The sequence below is a fragment of the Brassica napus genome, unplaced genomic scaffold (assembly GCF_020379485.1).
Source record: "Brassica napus cultivar Da-Ae unplaced genomic scaffold, Da-Ae ScsIHWf_990;HRSCAF=1392, whole genome shotgun sequence".
Lineage (NCBI taxonomy): Eukaryota > Viridiplantae > Streptophyta > Magnoliopsida > Brassicales > Brassicaceae > Brassica > Brassica napus.
Genome location: NW_026017025.1, coordinates 1 through 22,852, shown reverse-complemented (window position 1 = coordinate 22,852; position 22,852 = coordinate 1). Strand labels below are relative to the sequence as shown.

Genomic DNA, 22,852 nt, shown 5'->3' with positions numbered 1-22,852 from the left:
TTTTAATTATTTATTATCTTATTTTTTATCATGATTACTAATTTATTATAAAATTTAATTAAAACTGAATGGAAAAATACTCATATTTAATTGTATTTTATAAATAAAACATGTATTTATATTTTATATTATATTTTCTAATATATCTTGTGTTTTATTATATGTATATATTAAATATTATTATTATTTTGTTTATGGATCAACTACAATCGATTCAATAAACTGTGAATCTAAGAAGTAATTCGGTTTAAAGTATCAATTGAATTTAAAATATAAGATGAAATTAGTTTGTTCAGTTTTTACAGTGTTTAAAATATCATAATTTAGTATTAATTTGAGATTTATTATCTTAGAAATTTAACTTAACTATATGTCACGGTGTGAAAGATTTTCCACTATTTATAATCTGTTTTGCATTATTAAAATTTTAATTCTATAGTCCAATAATGCCGAAATATAAATGATGTGGGTCACACAAAGAGATATATGCAATATTTATATGGAATTTTGATGGGTAATTAGTTAGATAGTATCCATAAATATTTTTAAAATAATTAATGTTGTTATTCATGAATATAAAAATGGCATGGCATTGTAAATTTTAAGAAAACTAAAGGCAGAATCCCTCATGGAATTCTTCTTGCAATTTTCAATATTTTGATAACCTCTTAAGAAACAATGCAACCTTTCGATATTTTGATAACCTTTTAAAAAATCAATCCAACCTTTAAAATGAAAAGATACAATCTTTTAATATTTTGGTAACCTTTTAAGAATCAGTTGAACTTTAAAAAAAAAGACACAAGCTTTAACATTAATTATAATATCTATAAAAACACATAACCTTTCAACATTAATTCTTTGAAATTAATTGAGATTGCTTTCATTTGAAATGATACTTATATGAAAAGTCACCATTTTTCATTTTAAATAGTCACAACTTTTAAAACGAACACATAAATGTTCAACTTAATTGGAATTCATAATCTTTGAAATTAATTGGAACTAGATGATTTTTCCGTGCGCATGCACGAATATAAATATTTCTAAAGTAAATATACTATAATAATTGATTGCTATTTACTTTTAATTTCAAATTAATTTATAACTTGTATGCATCATTTATATTAATAATATTATATTACTTTAATTATACATATGATTTTATATATGTTATATATAATCGGTTTTATTGTTTTTATAGTCGATTTAGTTATCATTTGGGATTGGATTTCATCTCTGAATTCAACTGTAATATTTTTATTCTATATATTAAAATTTTGATTAATTTCTTATTTGCATTTAGGTAGTTGTTGTCTTAGATATGTAAATATATTTGATGAAGATTATGTATAACTTAAGATATATTATGCTTAGAATAAATTAAAAAATAAACTAAAATGTCTGATTATAAATTACATAAATTAATATAACGATAATATTCTAAAGTCTCATGCATATATATAAATTTTACAAAAGAACTAAATTGTAGCAGTTGGTTAATATTTTATTTTCATTTTTAATATGTTTTGAGTTGTCCTATGATTTATATTTATAAAAATAGATTACTATTTTGATAAAATTATATATTCTTATGGTAGTTAAATCTATGATTTTAGATATAAGTTGGATTAGTCGAATCACTCATGTTGTGAATATATTGAGTTACATATATTCTTTCAAATTTAAAATGAAGTATAATTATTTCTATTATAATTAAATGAAATCAAATTAATTTTATTTATCGTTTAAATGTGCATATATTTTCATAATATTTATCAAATTATATGTTGATGTTTTTTAGAAAATAAAGCGATGATCATTATGAAGTTACATGTATAAGAAACTGATCATTTTTGGAAACTCATGAACACATATCAATATTTACAATAATTAAAATATTTTATAAATTCTAAATAACTTTATGCCTTTGATATTTTGATTATGGTTCTATTAAGTTCCACAAAAAAAATTAAAGCAAATTTAATATTAAGAAAACAAATAACTTTAATAATTACAAAATATAATGTAACTACCTCATTAAACTATTTTGTAACTATTTGATCAAATGATGTTTATTTTTAATTTTTTTTAATATCTCTTAAAGTAAGAAGTAAACATAAATGTGATTTTATTTGAAAATAATATTATATAAGTAACATATAATTTATCGATTTTTTTCTTCTTTAATTGAAAGATATTATAGTCAACTAAATATAAAAATAAAAAATAAAGCATTTCAATAATACTAATTGTAATCTATTTTTAGTCAATTATACATATATCAGTTTCTGTTAGCTAATTATTTAATGTAATCATCTAAGAAAATAGATAGATATATAAAAATAGTTCTATTACTTTGAATGTTTTTGTATTTTTAAAAATTATGTTTTAAAAGAAATAATATTTCCTTTTCAAATATCAAGATAATCTGTGTAAATTGTTTTTAACGAAATCACATTGTATACAAATTTATATTTTTCATCTAAGAAAATATAGATATAAAGAAGGTATTTATTACTTAAAAAGTATATTTAATGTTATTTAAAAATATTTTTTTAAATGAAATATTACTATTTTGTGGACTTTCCTTTTTTTGAAATCATATTATATACACATATATTTTTGTTTTTAAATTCGTTTTTTAGATAACTTTATAAAAAATTTCCTTTTTTATTATATGTATATGTTTTTTTGAAAATTTTAAAATGAAAACTAAATAAGCAAATAAATAATAATATTTTTAAATGTAATATTTTTAATTCATTAAGGGTTTCAGTGTAATCAACCATCATGAGAGTTAACGTAAAAGCGACACATAGAAAATTAACTTCTCAAATAATATTATATAGATAGAGAGATTGCTACTATTGGTAGATTTATAATCTTAAAACAGCTCAACAAAGTTTAATTCAGATAAAAATCTCTAAACAAGTTTTATTTAATGAACTAGACTTCTTATTTAATGAGCATTTAATGAACTAGACTATCCATCTATTTATTGGTTTAGAGATTTCTAAATTGGAAGGATTTGTTCTTCAAAATCATAAATTACAATAAAATTACGTAAAAATTTATACTTCAAATGCGCACAATCAGCACTCTAGACAAATTAAACAAAAAAAATAAGTAAGCTTTGTTTTAATTTTCTTTTTAGCATTAAAAATCCTTGTTATAACCTCAATATTTGATGTTACTATAACATATTTAGAAAAAAAATTTTAATATTAAAAATAATAAACTATTAAATAGACAATTGTATAAACCGACTTTTAATGTTTATGAGAACTACATCTGATTTCATTATCCTAAATCATTCTATGTAATTCTTTTTTAGTTCATTTTTATATTATGCAAAAAAGTTCCTAGCATTTTTATATACAGAAAATAGAATTTTGATCTCTAAAATTAATTTATAATAAAAATATTTTTTTAAATAGTATTTCACCTTTAAAATATAATTTAATTTATTTTAAATATGAAATATTATTTTAAAAATAGATATTTTAATTATAAAATTTTTAAAATAATATTTTTCAATGTAAACATAATTTTTAATTATTTAATAAAATAATTAATTTTATATGTTAATATATATATATATATATATTAGTATGCTCGTACTGCTTTACCAATCATCTTATTAAACATTTTAACAAAAGCATACAGCTCCTGCAGCAAACTGCTTCTATAACATACTGCTACTCTGCTAATACTCTACTAATCAAGACCTTAGAAAAAAAACAAATAAAGCTGGAAAAACAAAAATAGCAAAAAACAGAGCAAACCACGACACAAAAAAAAAAAAGAATCAAGAATCTGCATTGTGCTGCAGAAGCGACACTATATAGCCTTTCATTTTTTTAATCTTCCGTTGAATCAGACCAGCATTCTAGATTTTCGGATAAGCCCTGATAGCTTTCTTGCCGAACAACTACATGGTTCAGGACTCAGGAGAAGCTACTAGAGATGAGCAGAGAGACACAAGAAGCAAAGATCAGAAGTTTATGTAAGAAGATACCCTGTTCTGTAACAGACCCGTTTTCTAAGTAATAACAGAATCAGACACCTTTTATAAATTTATAAGCAAAACTTAACAAACATTTAAACCCCGACTATACAAAAACCATCATAAACTCTACAACAATAACACGTACAAGACTATTAAATATAGACATGGTTTTAAATACAGACATGGTTCTGTATAACTTGCTATACAATGTTCTAAGGGTTTAAGAGAGAGCTGCCTTCTTTGAAAAGCACAAAGATGCTTCCGCCATCGCCTCTCGAGATCCGAAGGTCTTTGTCGAGATAAGTAGTGAGCAGCCACGACTGGGCTCTGTCTGCAGGCAAAGAGAATTTCAGTGGTGGTTGGCTTGAAATGGTTCTAGCCACTGAAGAAGCCGTGTCCTGGACAGATGTGAGTAATCCTCTAATGGGGTTGAGATCGATTTTCTGACCAAGAACCTCCACAGATTCAGGGATTTCAATAGAATCCATTAGCTGAGGAGTCCCGATAACACCTTGCTCAAACTTGATCTGCAAGCAAACAAAACAATAACCTCAATTAGGTTATGCAAAACTCGGACATTTGATCTTATAAAAGTCTGTCTTGTAATAATTCTAATAATAAGTATTGAAGATAAGTGATTATCTGATGAGAACCTGGACGCGCTTAGGACTTTGGACTTCGAACTTAGCGTTGGTGCTAAACGATGTAGTGGCAAGCGGACCAGCGAACCGTACAGAGTTTTGTACGGTGAAGCTGTCGGAATCAATGGTCTGTGAGATCTCATCCACTTTGACCAACGGTGAGATTCTACGTGAGAGCAACGGGAACAGACCAACGAACGATGTGTAACTGCAACGAGATTAACATTAAAGATTAAGTTCTTGACATGGCAGAATGCTTCACTATCTAGGTTAAATCACGTGATTAATAATAATGAGGCCTGCAAATTTGCAACATACTGAACCCAAATTTTGGTTGTCGGTTCCGATTCGGTTTTAAATTCGGTTCAATTAGGTAAATCGGTTAACAATAGATTTTTATTTTAAAAATTAAAACCAAAACTCGACGATTTTAGCCAAATTCCGACATAAACTAACCAAAATTTTTGTGCGGAACTAACCTACATAACCAAATTAAGCGAGTTTTTGATAAATATAAAATCTAAAATCTAAACAAAACAAAAAAAGCTATAGCAGAATTTTCACAAAGGAACTAAAATACTAAACCAAATTAGTTTTCGGTTCAATTCAGCACAATTTTAAACGAACCGAACTAACCAGAAACCTTTCCACACCAAAACATATAACTTACGCGAGAATCCATTTGCCACTGAGGAGAAACAGAGCTTCGTTGGGAGCTGGGTTAGGGTTCTTGGACTCAAGCTGCGTGATGAGCTCACTGATCTCGGCTCTCGTCTCGCTCGATGCGCTAAGACCTCGATCTGTCCCGTACAAAGAATCAGCTAGCGATCTCTTTAGCCGCTCCGTCTCCTCCACGGATTCAATAGCTTCTTCTGCTTCTTTCTCCGCCACAGACACGTTCGATCCTCTCTCCGACGCATCAGGACCCCACTCGTCATTGACGTCCGTGGCTCGGACCTTGAATTCCGGCCGATGGACAGCGGTTCTAGCCTCCGACCGCCGGTTGATTGGGTTTACGGACACTAGAGTCGGAGATTTTGATTGGATTTTGGAGTTCGAAGAGGTTGGAACTACGGTTTTGCATGGAAACTGGGTGAACAAGGGTACCGTCGCCATTTTTTTTTGTTTTCTTCGCAGGAAGCAGTGAATACAAATAAACTAAAACCTCAGGTCTATCTTATAGTCGTCGAGCGAAGATATTAAATGACATATATGCCCTCCTCTCAATTAAAACTGATGAGAGTAGTAGACGCGGTCACGCTAGGGATAGTATCGTATTCTGATACAGCAGATGAACTAGGAGATGGTAGTGACACGTGGGCAGGGGCGGACCCAGAAACTAATTTAACATGGGGCACAATATATATTTGTAAAGTTTTATCATAAATATATATATAAATAATTATTAATTAAATTATTCAGTAATATTTATGATAAATTATATTATATTTTAAAAATACTTTACTCTTATAATTTTTATATTTATTTTTTAAATGAGTCAAATAAAAATAAAACATTTTGTATAATGTTAAATATTTTTAAGTAATACCACAAAATTTCATATTATATATAACTTTATTATGAAAATGATTCGTTTTAGTTAAACTTTTAATTTAAATATTGTAAAATACAAACTTGATAAAAAAATATTCAAAGTTAAACTTAAATAAATTAACTTTTATTTTGAAAAGTAAAACTAATATTAAAGAAAAATAAGAAAAGAAAAATTTTCTATTAGGTAGTTGAGAACAATGGAAAAATGAAAACTTGTTTTATAGATAAGTGATTAAAATATAATAAGATGTGTAAGAGATTCTTTTATCCAGAAAAATATGTGTAAAAGAATCTGGAAACAAAGAAAAAAAAAGTTAACGTTTCGAACTTGGGATACGTGGGGCACTAATGAATACTTTAAACCAACCGAGCTGACAATTTCCAACCGGACCTAACTTTATACAAATATTTATAACTTAGTCTGTGGCACGTGCCACACCTCATGAAGGCATGGGTCCGCCCCTGCACGTGGGTGGTAAAGATAACCGTTAGAAAATCGAAGATAATTTTCGGTCATTTAGCTGAAATTGCTGACTTTCCATTATTTTGTGGTAACCTTTTAATCGTTTTATTCCAAACATTTTCTACGAGTAGGAAATAATTAGGAATATTTGAAATTTATCCCGATATTTAGGCTGTGGATGATTTTATCGGGATGGACCTAGAAGCTTCGAAAAGTACTCTTACTTTTTGGCTGTTGTTCTTTTGTGATCGGAGGTCGATTTCGCGAGAGATCTGTCTGAGATTCATTAAAATGCAAACCTCAATTTGGATCTCTGTAAACAAAATTTCGTAATTTAAAATAATTGTACAATTTTTTAGTTAAAAAATTATTGATTTAGATTAAGAAAAAAATATAAAATTGATTTAGTGTAGTTATGATGTAGGGAATTTGCACTCCATAACTATAGAAACAATTTTAATTTGTGTTATGGAAATCTATTGTTACAAATTCGATAGTTTCACCGACACTCCTAAACTTATGTTATGCTTATATCTGACAAGAGATATGAAAGAACACGCGCTGGAAACTGCAAAAAACCCGATTGTCACGTAAAAGTAGTAGGCCTTATGTCTTCCTACAACTGTTAAAGGAAAAAATTCTAGATTTCAAATTTTCATAAAAATGGTGGCTTCCAAGATCGTCACCAGATTCCGTGAAGATTTGCTAATTCCTGACATGATGTTCGCCCATGAGAAGAATCCGTCGGCGTTAAGGTTCTGACTTACCAATTTTCCAGAGCAATAAACTTCATTCTTAATGCACTTCTGGAAGACGAGATTCAGAAGATTCGTGAATCGGCCTTTAGGAAAATTGTGGAGATTGCTGATAAGCCTTTGTTCTTGAAAATATTTACTAAGTATTTACTATCTAGACAATTCAAAGTTAATAAGAAGCATGAAGTCTGGTTCCATTTTGCTGGTAATCCCATAAGGTTTTCTTTGCACGAGTTTGCGATAGTAACATGACTTCCACTTGGTAAGTATCCAAAGAAATCAAAGAGGAAGACAAACCTAAGTGAGAAGCCATACTGGCAGACGCTATGTTGGAAAGTTGAAGTTGTCAGCGTCAAATCTGTTGTTAAAATGTTGCTAAAGAAAAGGATGAAGGATGAGAAAATCCGGTTTAAGATATCATGTCTTGCCATCGTCTTTGCTGTTCTTCTATCAATGAATCTTAATATGAAGATTGCTAGAGAGCAAGCGGAGGCCATTGAAGATCTTGATGATTTTTTTTAGTTAATTTGAAATTTTCTCTCAAGAAAAGCCCTATTCATTTTCTCTCTAGAAAAACCCTACAATTTTTATTTTATTTACACTGAAATAAAGGGTTTTTTATTTGAATGATTTTTCATCTAGTTAAAGAAACTTTGCAACTTTTAAAGACATTCAACACCACCTTTAAGGTGTACGTACGTTTCGGTCTCAGTGATCAGCACCTCTTGGAACATGAGAAGGAGAGTGGTGAATGCCTTAAATTGGAGATGTCAAAGAGCTCCATGAATCTCTGGTCTGAGATTCTAGCTTTGGAAGCTGCAAATCTCTGGTACTCGTCGAAGATGGAAGACAAACACCATCTCTGTATCTTCCTCACACACCCGACTAGACATCCGGTCCGGTGCTGAAACCAAGCCACAAGATAAATTAGGAAAGATTGTGAGACTAGGGTTTCACACAGGAGAGAGAGAGAGAGATAACAATATTACCTTGCCACTTTTGCAGTGAATTAAGACAGGATGATTCTCTGTATCTGGTTAAAAGAAGGTAAGAACAACTCAAATTAGACGATTTCAAGATGCTTTAGAGAGACAAAAAAAAAGGGTTACCTAGGAGTACTTGTAATGCTTCTCGGATAACTTGGTCGGGGATATTAACAAAGGGTTCCTGAAAAAGGAGAGAAACATCTAATCTCACTAGAGCATCCATATGTAAAGAAGATGAGCAAACTGATAGGTCCCAGGAAGAAAACTAAATCATTATTGCATCAGTATAAGGGCATCTCCATCGCTACTCCATTTTTTCCTCTAAAATGGAGTAAAAGTGAATATGGAGTAAGGAATGCTCCAACTCCACTCCATATCTCACTCCATAATGAAATTTACTCCATTTTAATCTATTTTTTGTTTGTGCATCACTTCATTATGGAGTGGGAAATGAAGTAAGGTTGGAGCAATTTTACTCTATTGTGTTTTACATTGGAGATGCTCTAACAGATATTAGGAGCAGAGAATTAATTTGAAGCAATAACATATAACGTCACACTATGCAAACAGATAGGATAAGCAATAAATCATTACCATAAAAGAAAAGGGAAAATGATAAAAGATTTGTATCAATGTAATAAGATGATCCAGACCTTGCATCTCTCGATTCCAAACTGAAACACTTGGATCCCATTCGATTTGGCAAACTCTACATTCACCTCTGGATATGGCTCAGGGCACAAGTATCTACACCAACATCAACAAATCAGAGACTGAACACGGTGGATTACGACGTACGATTCTCTAACCAAGAAGAGGACGGAATAAAAATGGAAAGATTACATGATGGATCGGAGTCGGAGAGACTGGAGGAAGCTGAAACTAACCGGTTCGGGGAAACCGGAACGGAATATTCCGTTATCAACCATGGCGAAGTTGAGCGGCGGCACGAACAGCTCTCTCTCTTTCTCGGTGTCGTTCGGTGAGTTCTCCGATTGGGGTACGGTCTGAACATCGCCGTTGTAACTCTCCAACGTCATGGTGATGGAAAAGGAAGAGAGCTTTTTGGTATTGAATTGTTTCTTTTATGGATAATATTTTATCAGAAAGGTTTTGTTGGATTCTTCGGAACAAGGAATGTTGAAACGGATCTTCAAGAATATTCCTTTGCCTTCTGCGTAAAGCCAATGAAAAATGATAAAGAGTAATCAAATTAATTAGGTCGTTCAAAAAATGTTGACCAACTTTTCGCTTTTCATTACTACTTGTGTATGTTGAAAATCTAGGAGACGGTATTCGCACACATCACCCACCATTCACCACTATTAAAAAGTATGTTTTTCATATTGTCAACAACTTCTAGACCAAAGTTCTTATAGTCCGAAATTATATTGTGTTTTCATGTTTAGGCTTTCTAGTCTTGCGATCAATTTGGTTTATAAGTTCAACTATCTCACAAATGAGGTCTGGTTCTCAGCTGAAACAACAAAACCTCTTGCTTACATCCTTCAAAAAAGATAATTATTTTTCCTCTTTAACTTTCAGCCTATCAAACTTCAGGGCCAGGTCTGCTCACAATTCTGAACAACCGTATGAACAGAACAGCCTTCTAACCAGCTGCCAAAATAACCTACAACAAGAACATGATAATGAAAGGCTATTAAAACTCAAATGTAACATCGTGTACGGAAAAGTTGTCGCTCAACGATTTGTAGTTAGTTGGGCACAAACTCAGTAACAACAAGGCATCATAAAAACTAAAGCCATCATGTCAAAACACAGTAATTAAGAATGTGAAATGTTGCATAAAACATCATTTTGTAATCGAAGCAAACTCCTATTCACTGTCACTGGATAAAACTAAAGTTGATATAAATTTTTTCTCGTCTTTAGCAACAATTGTATTTTATTTTTTTGTAACATGTATAAACTGTTAAATTCTCACCGGGTCCTACTTGCTCAACTATATCTTCATCGAACTTTCACTTGCTCTTTAATGATCTCTAATCTAGGAGCAATATATTGAAAATAATTACTTCAACTAACCTTAACCTAAACCTAAAGTAATATAATTCACACAAATGTTTAATAACTTAATTTTCAGACAACTTTGATATACATTTTCACATGAATTCTCAAACTGACAAAGAAAAGATCAAACAAGTAAGAGTAGCTGATTTCAAGCAATCAAATATAGAAATATTAAGCAAAGCAAAACAACCGGAATTTTTAAACTTGTTTTTTTTTTTCCACTCTAGAACATGTTCTTCCTCTTAAACTTCTCACCCATTTCTCAAATCACCAAGTTAGTCAAAACGGAAGCTATAAACTAAACGTCACGTCACGTCACTCCACAGAATCAATTGCAGTTCTCACCTGCCTCTCCCTCATTGCCACTCTTGTTTTTCCCATAAACTTCTTCAGACTTTGTTGGTGTTTCCCTTGTGGACTTCTTCGTATCTGGTGTCCTCCTCGGGTTGGATACGTCCTTGCGACCGTCTACACTGTGGCGATGTCGAACACAATGCTTCCCTTTCACCTCCTGATGTGATGAGTTGACTGTGTCGCTGCAGCTCTTTCTGCGGTTAAGGTTTGGTGACTTGGGCCGAGTCAGAGGAAACTGTTGATCAAACAACCACAGAATATTAACATAGCTCCGTTTGCAGGTAAGACAGTGTGAGATACTGACAAAAGCATAACAAAGCTAACATGGCCATACACTAGGATAAGCACATAACTCATAAGAGAAGGAAACAGAATGTTACTATGGGATTCTTTCAGTACTGGACAAGCAAGAAAATGAATCGAAAACGGACACAGAACAAGGAAGCAGAGACACTGTGGTTTTGTTTACATACCTTTTCAATGGAGGTTTCTGTGGAGGAGGCTCGTAGTAGAAAGTCGGTACTGGATTAGCTTTGTAAGCCATGTTCTTCCTGAGTTGCTTAGTGACTACTTCTTGCTCTTCCTGGAAGAACAATACGTTTTCAATGTTTTTGAGAAAGCTCAAGAATATAAGATACAGAAACATGTAAGCCATTTGACTCAGAACATGTAAGATCGTTGTTTTCAAAAACTGTGCAAGCCATTGTTTTTTCTACCCCATCATGTTATTCCTAATGAAAATGGATGACACAGAAACTATATAAAGTAGAATCATACACCATACACTAGCTAGCATGCATGCATGTAGTACCTTAAGCCTTTTCTCGTTTTCTCTCTTCTCTTCCTCAAGTGCTTTCTGTTTCTCCTCTAGCTTCTTGTAAAACTGAAACCATCATATGTTGATGATTAGCAATTAACAGAAACAAGAATTAAGGAATGAACAATAAGTATGACATCTCTAAAGAGAGAAACAGGGCAAATACCTCTTTGCGTCTCTCCAGCCGCGAAGTGCTGCTAAAGGTTGGAGCAACTCCAATGGTAACCTTGGGTTTAATAGTTCTTACAGATGTAGCTGATCTATACATACATATATGGCTAAGGATCAAAAGAAAAGTAATCTTGTAGTGGTTAGATATTAAAAACAAAATGTTTCTTCTTTATATTCTCCTTCTAAAACATGACAATAAAAGAAAGGATACGAGGAAGCAACAGAAAAAGTATCTTCATCATCATGGTGCTTCTTGTGATCCATTGTCTTCCTCGCTGGCATAGGCGAGTTTGGCTGTGAAACAAAAAACTATTCAGTGTCTCATTTCACAATTCACAAGAACTACACACTTTGTTTGTTTTACCTGTGAACCTCTTGATCCAGAAGAAGAGTTGCGGCTAGCAGCATTTCCCGGTGAGCTATTATGACTATCAACTCCTGCTCTTGCGCAGACAGAGGAAGCAGCAGGCTTTTCAGCCGACAGAGAGAATGGCTTTGGAACAGTGTAATTCACGCCACCACCACCACCACGAGTTTTGTGAGAAGGAGGTGTTGTGCTTAGCTTCTTCCTTTGACCAGAAGATGAATGGGATCCAGATCCGTCATCTACAACCGAGTTGTGATCAGTAGTACACTCCTTAACCTCTGCAGGCTCCATTTGCTGCGAAGAGCTGTTTAGCTTATTATCCATGTGTTTCTCTCCTCCTCTGGTTCTCTCCCCATTACCACTTTAACCACAAAGACATAATTAACAAAAAAAAAAACAAATCAGCCTTTTAAACAACAAATTAAGGCTTGAAACATAGATAGATTATTCACAATCAAAATGCATACACATCAAAACCCACTTTTGTCTTCAATTACATGAATATATAATCAATTAAAAGTAATATTATGAAACATGTGTAGGTATCCACAATCATCAAATCTATGCTCTTTTAATGTTTTTTTTTAGCTGAAGAAAATTAGGCGAAACCTAATTAATGTTGCAATTAAAACACTAAATTTTATCAGAAAATTAACAAAAAAGGAATAAAACATGAGAAGCATTTGACATCAGAAAACCTAAATGAAAAGAACCGGAGTTGCACGCAGATCGAAATCAGATCGGAAACACATTTGTCCTATTGAAAGATTTTGAAAGAAGGTAACGGAAAATGCTTACGGTTTATAGCTCCGATATCTCCAGAAGCTTCGTCGAATACATTATTCTCTCTTTTTCTGCGCAGGGAGGGAGGCGTAAATGCAAAAATCCCTCTTTCACGTCTATCACTTTTCTCCTTTTCTTTTTGTTTTGTTTTGTTTAATACAAATTGTTTTTTATCTTTTGTTGACCAATCAATACTATTAAATTAGAAACATGACCAATTGATAATAGTTGAGTCCAACTATTTATTTAAAAGTCACTTATTATTTTCTTTATGTAACTGTATTTAATTATATTTAAACACTAACCACATATGATAATATCGTAACCTCTCCTTAATTCCTATATTTTCGGATCCATAGTTCTCAGTTATACTAACTAAAATCCACGGTTATGAAAATAAATGACAGTATATGTCCGACTAAATATAAACGTGATCTCTCATTTGTATTGTTTTGTGATCAATGTTTACAATAAGAAACACATTGATCTTTGCGTGAAGTTAGCTCTTGGTATGGTCAGAGAAAGGTGAAGATAGACGGATGGATTCATGTCGTATTATGGGTTTATGGTTCTCGCTGGTGGTGTAATGGGTAAATCAAACGGAAAAAAATCAGAAGCGACTGAATTATTGGAGAAGACAACCTCAAGCTTCAAGAGTTTTGTTTATGTGGAGAATAAAATAGTATACTATATATATAAAATATTTTCACTTTTATTCTCACCCTTAATATTACTAAATAAAATAAATACTATTTTCACCAACAATTACAGTATAAGTTTAGATTATAATTAACTTTGATATATTTCAAAAAAATCATTATCACACTACAACAACATAACTTACATATCAGCTCAAAGTTAGAATTTATTGGACTAGACGTTAATTTGTTCTAATTCTGAAAGTTTTACACATACACTAAATCTATCAATTAACAAAACACATAATGTTAAAATGGAGTTTAACGGGTTTAAGTGGATTTTTAATAGAACCTATATTTTGACGGGTATTTTTTGTTTTATTTTTTTTGTGAAATTTAGTTTTATATTTGTATTTTTTGTTATTATTTTGTGTTTGATATTAATTTAATTGATAGAATAGATACATAGATTTGCTAAAATAAATTAAATTTTATATTTGTGTATAAATTCAAAATTGAATTATTTTTACCAAATTTATGTATATATTCTATCAAATTAAATTAATATTAGCACAAATTTTATTACAAAAAATTATAAAAACTAAAATTTTTTAAACAAAAATATACCCGCCCTTTCAAAGGGCGGGTCAAAATCTAGTAGAATGTTAAATATATTCGTCTTTTTATTGGCCTTTATTTAGCTTCTTTTGACTTTTTGTTGTTATTAAAAGTAAAAATACGGTGAAAATGCACTTAATGGTTATCCTCTTAAAAGTCAACATTCTTGACTATTCCTACCCCGATAAGATCCGGTTCGGTTATCTGTTTGGTCGAGCAACATAATTGTCTTCGGCGCTATGGGCCTATTTAAAATATCAGTATCTTGTGAACTAGTGGGCTCAAATCGTTCGGGCCCAGTTTCATATTTGTTATCCAGAATTTTTTTGTTTTTTTTTAAAATATACATAAACATGAATTGTTTTTTTGAAAGATAGAAAAATAGAATCATAATCACTGAAAAACACAGAGGCAACTGATCTTAGGGCTGTGACACAGGCAAAAGAAAGAAGACAATAGTATTTTTTCTGTAATTTTGTCGTCAAAAAGATAACTTGTAGTTTTGAATTTTGTTAAACAAAAACCAGAACAAATAAATTTTGAACTGATAACCCATGACCCGCAAAACTATATAAAATACTGAAACTATTTTTAGTTTATATATATTGCAGAAAATTACAAAGAACTATTCCATATTTTATATCTGATTAACTGATTAGGTGCTAGGTCCCGGTGCTGTGATTCTCTGGTGCTAATAACGAAAATACTCATTATAAATGGAAAAAAGGAGACGTGCCCTATAATTTGTCTCTAATAAAATGTCAACACTAGTTAGATTCTTAAATTACGTAATAAATCAATCATTGTATAATCTGTCGGCTACATATGTCACATAAAATGCAAGACACATGGTGAAGAGAGTCAAAACGTGATAGACATGACAGACAGACTATTACAGTATATTTTATAAATTCAACGGCCATCTTTTTTATTAAATGGAGTATTTTAATTTTAATACGACAAAAGGAAAGAAAACTTACAGATGTGTCTTATAAAATCGAGAAACCGAAGTGTAGAGCTTAATCTCCGCCTCTGATTTGATTTATCCACATCCCGGAAATACCCTCAAACCGATGGAAGAATCATCGAAACGACCCGACCCGATCCACAAACCGCCGGAATCTCCGGCAACTAAATTCTCATTCCCGAGACTCCTTCTCTGGTTCGATCAGTCGAGCCGCCTTAAAACTCTGATCTCTTGGTCCCTCTTCTTCCTCCTCGCCGTCATCGTTCCAATGATCTCACACTTCGTGCTAATCTGCTCCGACTGCGATTTCAAACTCCACCGTCCCTACGACGCATTGGTGCAGCTCTCTCTATCGATCTTCGCCGGAATCTCGTTCGTCAGCCTCTCGGCTTGGTCTAAGAGATACGGCATCCGCAAGTTCTTGTTCCTCCATAAACTCAAAGACGTCAGCGATAAAGTTAGAGTCGGGTACGAAGCAGAGATCCAGGTAATTTTCTCTGGGTCCGAGAATTCGGATATTCGGTTCGGTTCAGGATAAAACCCGATCGGTTCCGAATCAGTCTGGTAATTATATTTTGTATACGAACCGAAAGTACTTCGGTTCAAGTTTGGGTCGATTCCTATTGATTCCAATTTGGTTTGGTTTAATAATTTTAGAATTGTTTAGTATCCAAATCTTATATATTTATACTGTCTCAAAGTAATTACTAGTAAGTTATAAAATGGATTTGGTTTTAATCGGGTAACCGATCAGTAGAAATTGGAACCGAATCGAATCTATACATGCGGTTCTCGATATTAAGAGTTCTGAATCCAAAAATCAATCTAAACCGGTACATTTAGGGTCGGTTCGGCTTTTTATGCGATGCCTAATTTCCGCAGCCAAGCAAAAAGTAGGTTCGGATACGAAGCAAAAAATTTAAAGTATCTTCTCTGTTTGCTTATTGCAGAGATCAATGAAGCCACTGGCTATCTTCGTCCTCCATCACTTGCACTTCAAGCAATCTACCGTGTCTGGTGGTACGCTTCTGGCTCAGACCAGATACCTTACTTTATCAACCCAACGCTGAGCCACGTGTTAGCATGCACGCTCCAGCTCTCCTCTTGGCTCTACCGTACATCGCTCTTCATCATCGCTTGTCTCGTCTACCAAGTCGTCTGCCACCTCCAGATCCTTCGTCTCGATGAATTCGCTCGCTGCTTCTCCTCCGAGATTACTGACTTTAGTGCCACGCTCGCTGAGCATTTGAAGATCCATCGTGAACTGAAGATTGTTAGTCACCGTTTCAGACGGTTCTTAGTACTGTCATTGTTTTTCGTCACTGCCACTCAGTTCATGGCGTTGCTTACTACCATAAGAGCCAGTGTTCCCTTTCATATATACGAAGTTGGCGAACTCGCGGTAAGGATTTCGCAGAAATACTCAGTCATTTGTTCTTGTTAGTACATGTTTAATCGAGTTTTGTCTTAAACTAAAGGCAAATGCTGGATAAATGTGAAATCTTTGAAACATTATCTTGATCAATTTCTCTTCTTTTTCTGACAGTTATGTTCCATAAGTTTGGTGTCAGGGCTTTTCATATGCTTGAAAAGTGCAACACAGATGACTCACAAAGCTCAATCCGTAACCAGCATCGCCACTAAATGGAACGTATGCGCCTCTCTAGACACGTTTGATGATCTTGACAGTGGAGATACTCCTAAATATCCAACATCCAGACAACATTTTCAGATTTTGTCGCGCCGTCGTGATGTTACTCGATCATCTGATGATGATGAAGATGGAGAAGTAGATAGTGATCTTGACAATACCACGATACATCCAATCTATGCACGTGCCATTTCTTTCCAGAAACGTCAAGCTCTAGGTAAATAATGTATGATTTGGAAAGATGATTGCTGTTAAACGTTTTCACCGTTTTAACTAATTTCAGTTTATTCTTGCTTATGTATAGTGACATATCTAGAGAACAACAAAGCCGGGATCACGGTTTACGGATTCTTGGTGGATAAAACATGGCTTCGGATGATCTTTAGCATTGAGCTTGCTCTTCTTCTATGGCTTCTCAAAAAGACAATCGGTAATATACATATTTGTACTAATATGTCCGTATATTCATTACATGACCACTCTACATACATTACTGAAAAAGTGAAAACATTCTCTCTTCGTGGTTTTGTTTTTTGGCAGTGAACATAACATGAAAACAAAACCCGTGTCTTGGTTTCTCTCACAACGCACGACATAATTAGTGTCAGAGATGATTTTTCCACAATGGCGAGTATCATAGCGTTATTTTGTACATCGTCTGTTGATGCCTTGATGGAATATATGTTTATCGGTGTTTGATCTTCTGTGAGTTATATATGTATATGTATCCAGCTCAGGTTTGTTGTTGTGTAAAACTGATATCTATCTTATTAAAACTCATGTTTGGAGACTTGAATAAGACTATTAAAAAATTTAGAGTGTTTGGAGACATGGATTGCAGTCTTTTAAAAAAAAAATATTTTTGTTTGAAAACAAGGATAGTAGTATTAAGAAAAAAAGTAATGGGCTTATATTTTTTTAAAAAATTGAAAGTTATCTAGGCCACTTTTAAAATATACCAAAATGGGTCAATCTAATTGCCTAAAAATTTTTTTTCTAAACTAACCATAAAACAAAATTTAAACTTTATATACATATTTCAAATCAAAATAATAATTCAAATTTGATTTATATCAAAAATTGATTCAAAAATTTACATATATTCAAAAATAGATATTTACTAAACTATTTTTCAATAACCATTATAAAAAAATATTGTCAATATATATAAGAAAAATATAATACAAAGCCCAATTTGAAATACCAAGTCAAATTATGGTTTTTATATTTCATATTAAGTTTAAAAATATAATATATATAATTATTTATATGATGGTATGTATAAAATACTATTAATTATATGATTACTTATATGATGGTACATATAAAATATGATTAATTATATGAAAATAAAATACGATATATAATAATGACTAGAGCTGGGCTTTTGGATACCCATACGGGTTTGGTTCTGATCGGTTTGTATTTCGGGTTTTCAAGGTCAAAGATTTCAGCCTTATTAGAATGTTTCTAAATTTTGGTTTGAGTTCGATTTGGATCTTTGCGGATTTGGTTTGGGTTTGGATAACTAATTTAAATTATTTTAAAGTCTTAAATTATTATATTTTTAAATTTCTCAAAATGTATAAATAAAATAATATATTACGTATAAATTTGAATAACATATGTCATAATACTTAAGCTTAACATATCAATTGGCTTGATTTAAAATTTTGGATACGGAATCAATAATTATTTTAAGTATTTTTGGTGATTTGAGTATACTTTAACTATTTCAGATATTTACTTTTGACTATCTATATATATTTTCAAGTATTTAAACCAATTTAAAAGTATCATTTTTGATGTTTTATATACATTAAATCTAAAAATAATTAATATATAAAAGTATATAAATCTATTTTTAGATAAATTCGGATACCCAAATACTTCGGTTCGGATCAGATTCGGTTCTCTAAATAACAAAATTTTGAATAATTAGAATATTTAATCAATTTATGTTCGGGTTTGATACTATATTTTTGGATCGGTATCGGTTAGGTTCCTCGGATTCATTTTTCCAAATCCTAATAAGTACATGAAAAACAAATATCAACATATTTTTCAAAATATACACCCGCGCGTCTGCGCGGGTCAAAATCTAGTTCTTCTTATATGTTTGGTCATAATGATGAATTTTGGGTGAATGTATGATTTATGGATTTAGCCCTTTTTCAAAAAAAAAAAAGGTATGATTTATGGATTTGCGATGCTTCTGATAATCTTTTATACTATTAAAACAATATGCTGAGCTGGCGCTTCTATTCAAGTTTTCAAATTCAATGACGAAGATGACACCTAGGGACTGTTCGAAAATCAAATCACAGCCGTTAATTCCATGCGTGTCTGCTGGGACAAATAAATCTCCTTCATCAGCAAATATACGACTTCACGTTGTTTCGATCACAGAGAGATAAACTGTGTGTCGTCCATTCAATTGACGGTGTAAAACGTGTAAAAAACGACGTCGTCGTCACAAATAACGTTTCCCCTCGACAAGCGCCAAACCAGTTAAAAATCTCTTTTTGGAAAATATCCTTTTTCTCTCTCTCTCTCTCTCTCAACTACTCACTCTTCATTTCAAATTTCAGAAACCAATCTCTCTCTCTACTCTCTCTCATCGATAAGCATCTTCGATCAATGGAGACTTCATCGGCGATCTCAATCGGTACTTGTTTGAAAGAGCACCAGAAGATCTACAAGGAATGGTTTAACATCGCCGATTCAGGTTTCAGTGTTTTTCTCCCCCCTTACTAGTCTCTCGTAGATGATTCCGTTCGAACTTTTGAAATTCAGATGGAGATGGACGTGTTTCTGGGAACGATGCTACGAAGTTCTTCGCCATGTCAAAGCTTTCTCGTCAGGAACTCAAACAGGTTTATATTCATTACGATTCGACGGTTTTAAGATTGATTTTATGAATCCATGGAGATTTTAAGTGGATTAGTGTAGAACTCAAACAATATTCATATGAATCGATGTAGCTTTCTCCTTGGTTTTAATATTAATTTTGCTAATTTCGGGAATCTATGGAGATTTCAAGTGGATTTGAAGTGTAGAATCAAAAGATTATTTGTATGTTTGATTGGAATAAATTGTGTTTTTGTTTAAAAGGTTTGGGCAGTTGCGGATTCGAAGAGGCAGGGGTTTCTAGGTTTGACTGAGTTCATCACTGCGATGAAGGTATGTATGACCGTGTCAATCTTAATGAGTTGATTTGAATAAATATTTGTGTAAAATGAGAGTCTTACTCTTTTCTTTTTCTTTTTTTTTTTTTTTTGCTTAGCTCGTCACATTGGCACAAGAAGGACATGAGATTACTTCAGATCTTCTGAAGGGTTCTGGTGAGTGAACAATATAGGATGAACAATCTTCAGATCAAGAGAGTAGACTCATCTGTGGCTAATGTGTATCCTTCTTATTCTAGTTGATCTGATGAGTGTGGAACTTCCTGTGTTGGAAGGACTGGAGAATGTGGTATCTGTAAGGCTCATTCTTCTCTCATTTTGTTTTTAAAAGCTTTTACATGATTTGCTTTTCTGAATCCGATATTTATCTTTACATGTTTGCTTACAGAAACAGAAAGCATCAAAAGCATATGCTGATGACGAAGACAATGGTAAAACAACATTGTCCTTTTTTGCAATTTTTTCACTCATGACTTGTGTTTGTTTTGGTTATCTTACAGTTATTGGTTTGCTCGTTTAAACTTGCAGTAGTTACTCAGCCACAAGTAGTCAAGGAAAAAGCTCCCTGGTTCAAATCAAAAGCTATTATAAAGGTTTCATACAACTTGGTTTATTGCTGCAAAATGCCATGTCGTGTGGTCTGATTTTTTTTTCATGTGCAGCCTCAGGTTAATGTGGTGACAATCGTTGATGGCTTGAAAAGATTGTACGCTGAAAAGCTAAAGCCTTTGGAAGTCACATATCGTTTCAATGATTTTGCATCTCCAGTGCTGGTGAGTGAACTTATACCCGTTGTGGGGTTTTATTTTATCTCGTTTTTCAGTTAATTACAGCACTTATATACTATGTAACACTTGTTCTTTTCTATATGCAGACTAATAGTGATTTTGATGCCAAACCCATGGTCATGCTTTTGGGTCAATATTCCACCGGGAAAACAACATTTATAAAACATTTGCTGGGATGTGAATATCCAGGTAATTTTCTCACTTTTCTAGCAAGTCATATATACTTTTCAGTCACCATATCTGATCTCACCACTGTCCGCTTGTTATCAGGAGCTCACATTGGTCCAGAACCAACAACAGATAGATTTGTGGTTGCAATGGTATGTTGACGTGTCTTGATTTGATTGTAGTAGAATATTGCTAGTTACCTCATTTTTAGATCAAATCTTATGAATTATTTTCCTTATAGAGCGGACCAGATGAGCGGACCATACCTGGAAATACAATGGCTGTTCAAGCTGACATGCCATTTAACGGGTTAACAAGTTTTGGAGGTGCTTTCCTATCAAAGTTCGAGTGCTCTCAGATGCCTCATCCTGTGAGTATTTAAGCATCTCTTACTTTCTCTCTCTTTTTTATCGCATCTTCTGTTGTTTTATATGAGGTTTGTCTTTATGCGTGTGTAGCTCTTGGACCAGATCACTCTTGTAGACACTCCAGGGAGTTCTTTCAGGAGAGAAACAAAGGATGCAAAGAAGCTATGACTTCACACGGTGTCATCTCATGGTTTGCATCTAAGTGTGACATGATTCTGCTTCTTTTCGATCCCCAAAGCTCGACATCAGCGATGAATTCAAGCGTGTCATTACATCTCTGCGTGGTAACGAGGACAAGATACGTGTAGTCTTAAACAAAGCTGACCAAGTTGATACTCAACAGTAAATTCTCGTTTCCTTCCCATTTATTTATTATTGCATACATAAATTTTAACTTTTACTCACTGTTGAGCTGATCGAAAACTTTGTTTAATTAGCTTATGAGGGTATATGGAGCGTTAATGTGGTCCCTTGGTAAAGTTTGAACACACCAGAGGTCGTACGTGTCTACATTGGGTATGCTTTGGATACAATCTGATTTGTTTTTTGAGTTTATTTGCCTACACACTAAATTCATTTGCTATTATTTTTAACTTGTGCAGATCCTTCAATGATAAACCCATAAACGAAGCTGTCGTTGGTCCAATTGGTAAAGAATTGTTTGAGAAAGAGCAAAACGACCTCATCACAGACTTAATGACCATACCTAAGAAGCATGCGACAGAAAGGTATGATTTCGACTAGTTACAAACAAAGATTTATTCTCCAATAAGAAACATGGACGATTATTTTGCAGATTAATGAGTTTTTCTTTTTGTTGTTTCCAGATTAACGAGTTTGTGAAGAGAGCTCGAGCTGCGAAGATCAATGCCTACATAATGAGTCATCTGAAGAAGAAATGCCAGCAATGATGGAAAAGTCCAAAGCTCAGCAACGTCTCATGGACAATCTTCAGCAAGAATTTGAAAAGGTTAGTACCATCTAAGACTCAAACTTAGAGTAATTATAGTAGATGTTGCTTATCTTGTGTTAAAAGTTGAGTCAAAATACAGTTTTTTTAGAAATCGTTTTAAGTTATAAAATATTTGTTGACTATTGATTTCAGATATGTAAATCTGTTTAATTAAATAAATTAACATGAGTTTAAAAATATTAAACAGGTGCAACAAGAGTATCATCTCCCGGCAGGAGATTTCCAAGTGTGGAGCATTTCAGAGAAGTATTGGAGGATATAACTTGACAAGTTTGAGGAAATTGAAGCCTAAGATGATTCAAGCAGTGGATGATATGCTTGGCTACGATATTCCAGATCTCTTGAAGAAATTCAGAAATCCATATGAGTGAAATCATAAATGGTACCTAAAAATGTATGAAATTTGAGAGTTCATGAATCTCTAGATCATGTTATGTGTTTGAATGATATCGCTTTTTCTTGAATTTAGTATATTGATTTAGTATTTTTATCTTTTTGCATCTTCTATTTTATTCGCCTGAGAGTTGGAGGACCAACTGAAAAATATGTTTAAGATGTA

At 32.6% G+C, this 22,852-nt stretch overlaps 2 protein-coding genes and 3 pseudogenes across 2 annotated transcripts; 2 read left to right on the top strand and 3 right to left on the bottom strand.

Moving 5' to 3' along the window:
* Positions 1–4,137: 4,137 nt before the first annotated feature.
* On the bottom strand, positions 4,138–5,821 carry LOC106366127 (probable plastid-lipid-associated protein 1, chloroplastic). Its single transcript, XM_013805684.3, has 3 exons — positions 5,324–5,821; positions 4,666–4,861; positions 4,138–4,539 (listed from the first exon to the last, which is right to left on the bottom strand). Exons 1-3 carry the CDS (start codon positions 5,767–5,769, stop codon positions 4,225–4,227), a joined length of 957 nt encoding a protein of 318 aa, XP_013661138.2. The 5' UTR covers positions 5,770–5,821; the 3' UTR covers positions 4,138–4,224.
* A 2,261-nt stretch (positions 5,822–8,082) lies between these two features.
* LOC125606812 (probable tyrosine-protein phosphatase DSP4) lies at positions 8,083–9,598 on the bottom strand. Its single transcript, XM_048775673.1, has 5 exons — positions 9,255–9,598; positions 9,065–9,158; positions 8,535–8,592; positions 8,415–8,458; positions 8,083–8,329 (listed from the first exon to the last, which is right to left on the bottom strand). Exons 1-5 carry the CDS (start codon positions 9,449–9,451, stop codon positions 8,141–8,143), a joined length of 582 nt encoding a protein of 193 aa, XP_048631630.1. The 5' UTR covers positions 9,452–9,598; the 3' UTR covers positions 8,083–8,140.
* An 885-nt stretch (positions 9,599–10,483) lies between these two features.
* LOC111213447 lies at positions 10,484–12,507 on the bottom strand (annotated as a pseudogene).
* Positions 12,508–15,106: 2,599 nt separating this feature from the next.
* On the top strand, positions 15,107–17,639 carry LOC125606813 (annotated as a pseudogene).
* A 1,700-nt stretch (positions 17,640–19,339) lies between these two features.
* Positions 19,340–22,680, top strand: LOC125606811 (annotated as a pseudogene).
* The last annotated feature ends 172 nt before the right edge of the window (positions 22,681–22,852 follow it).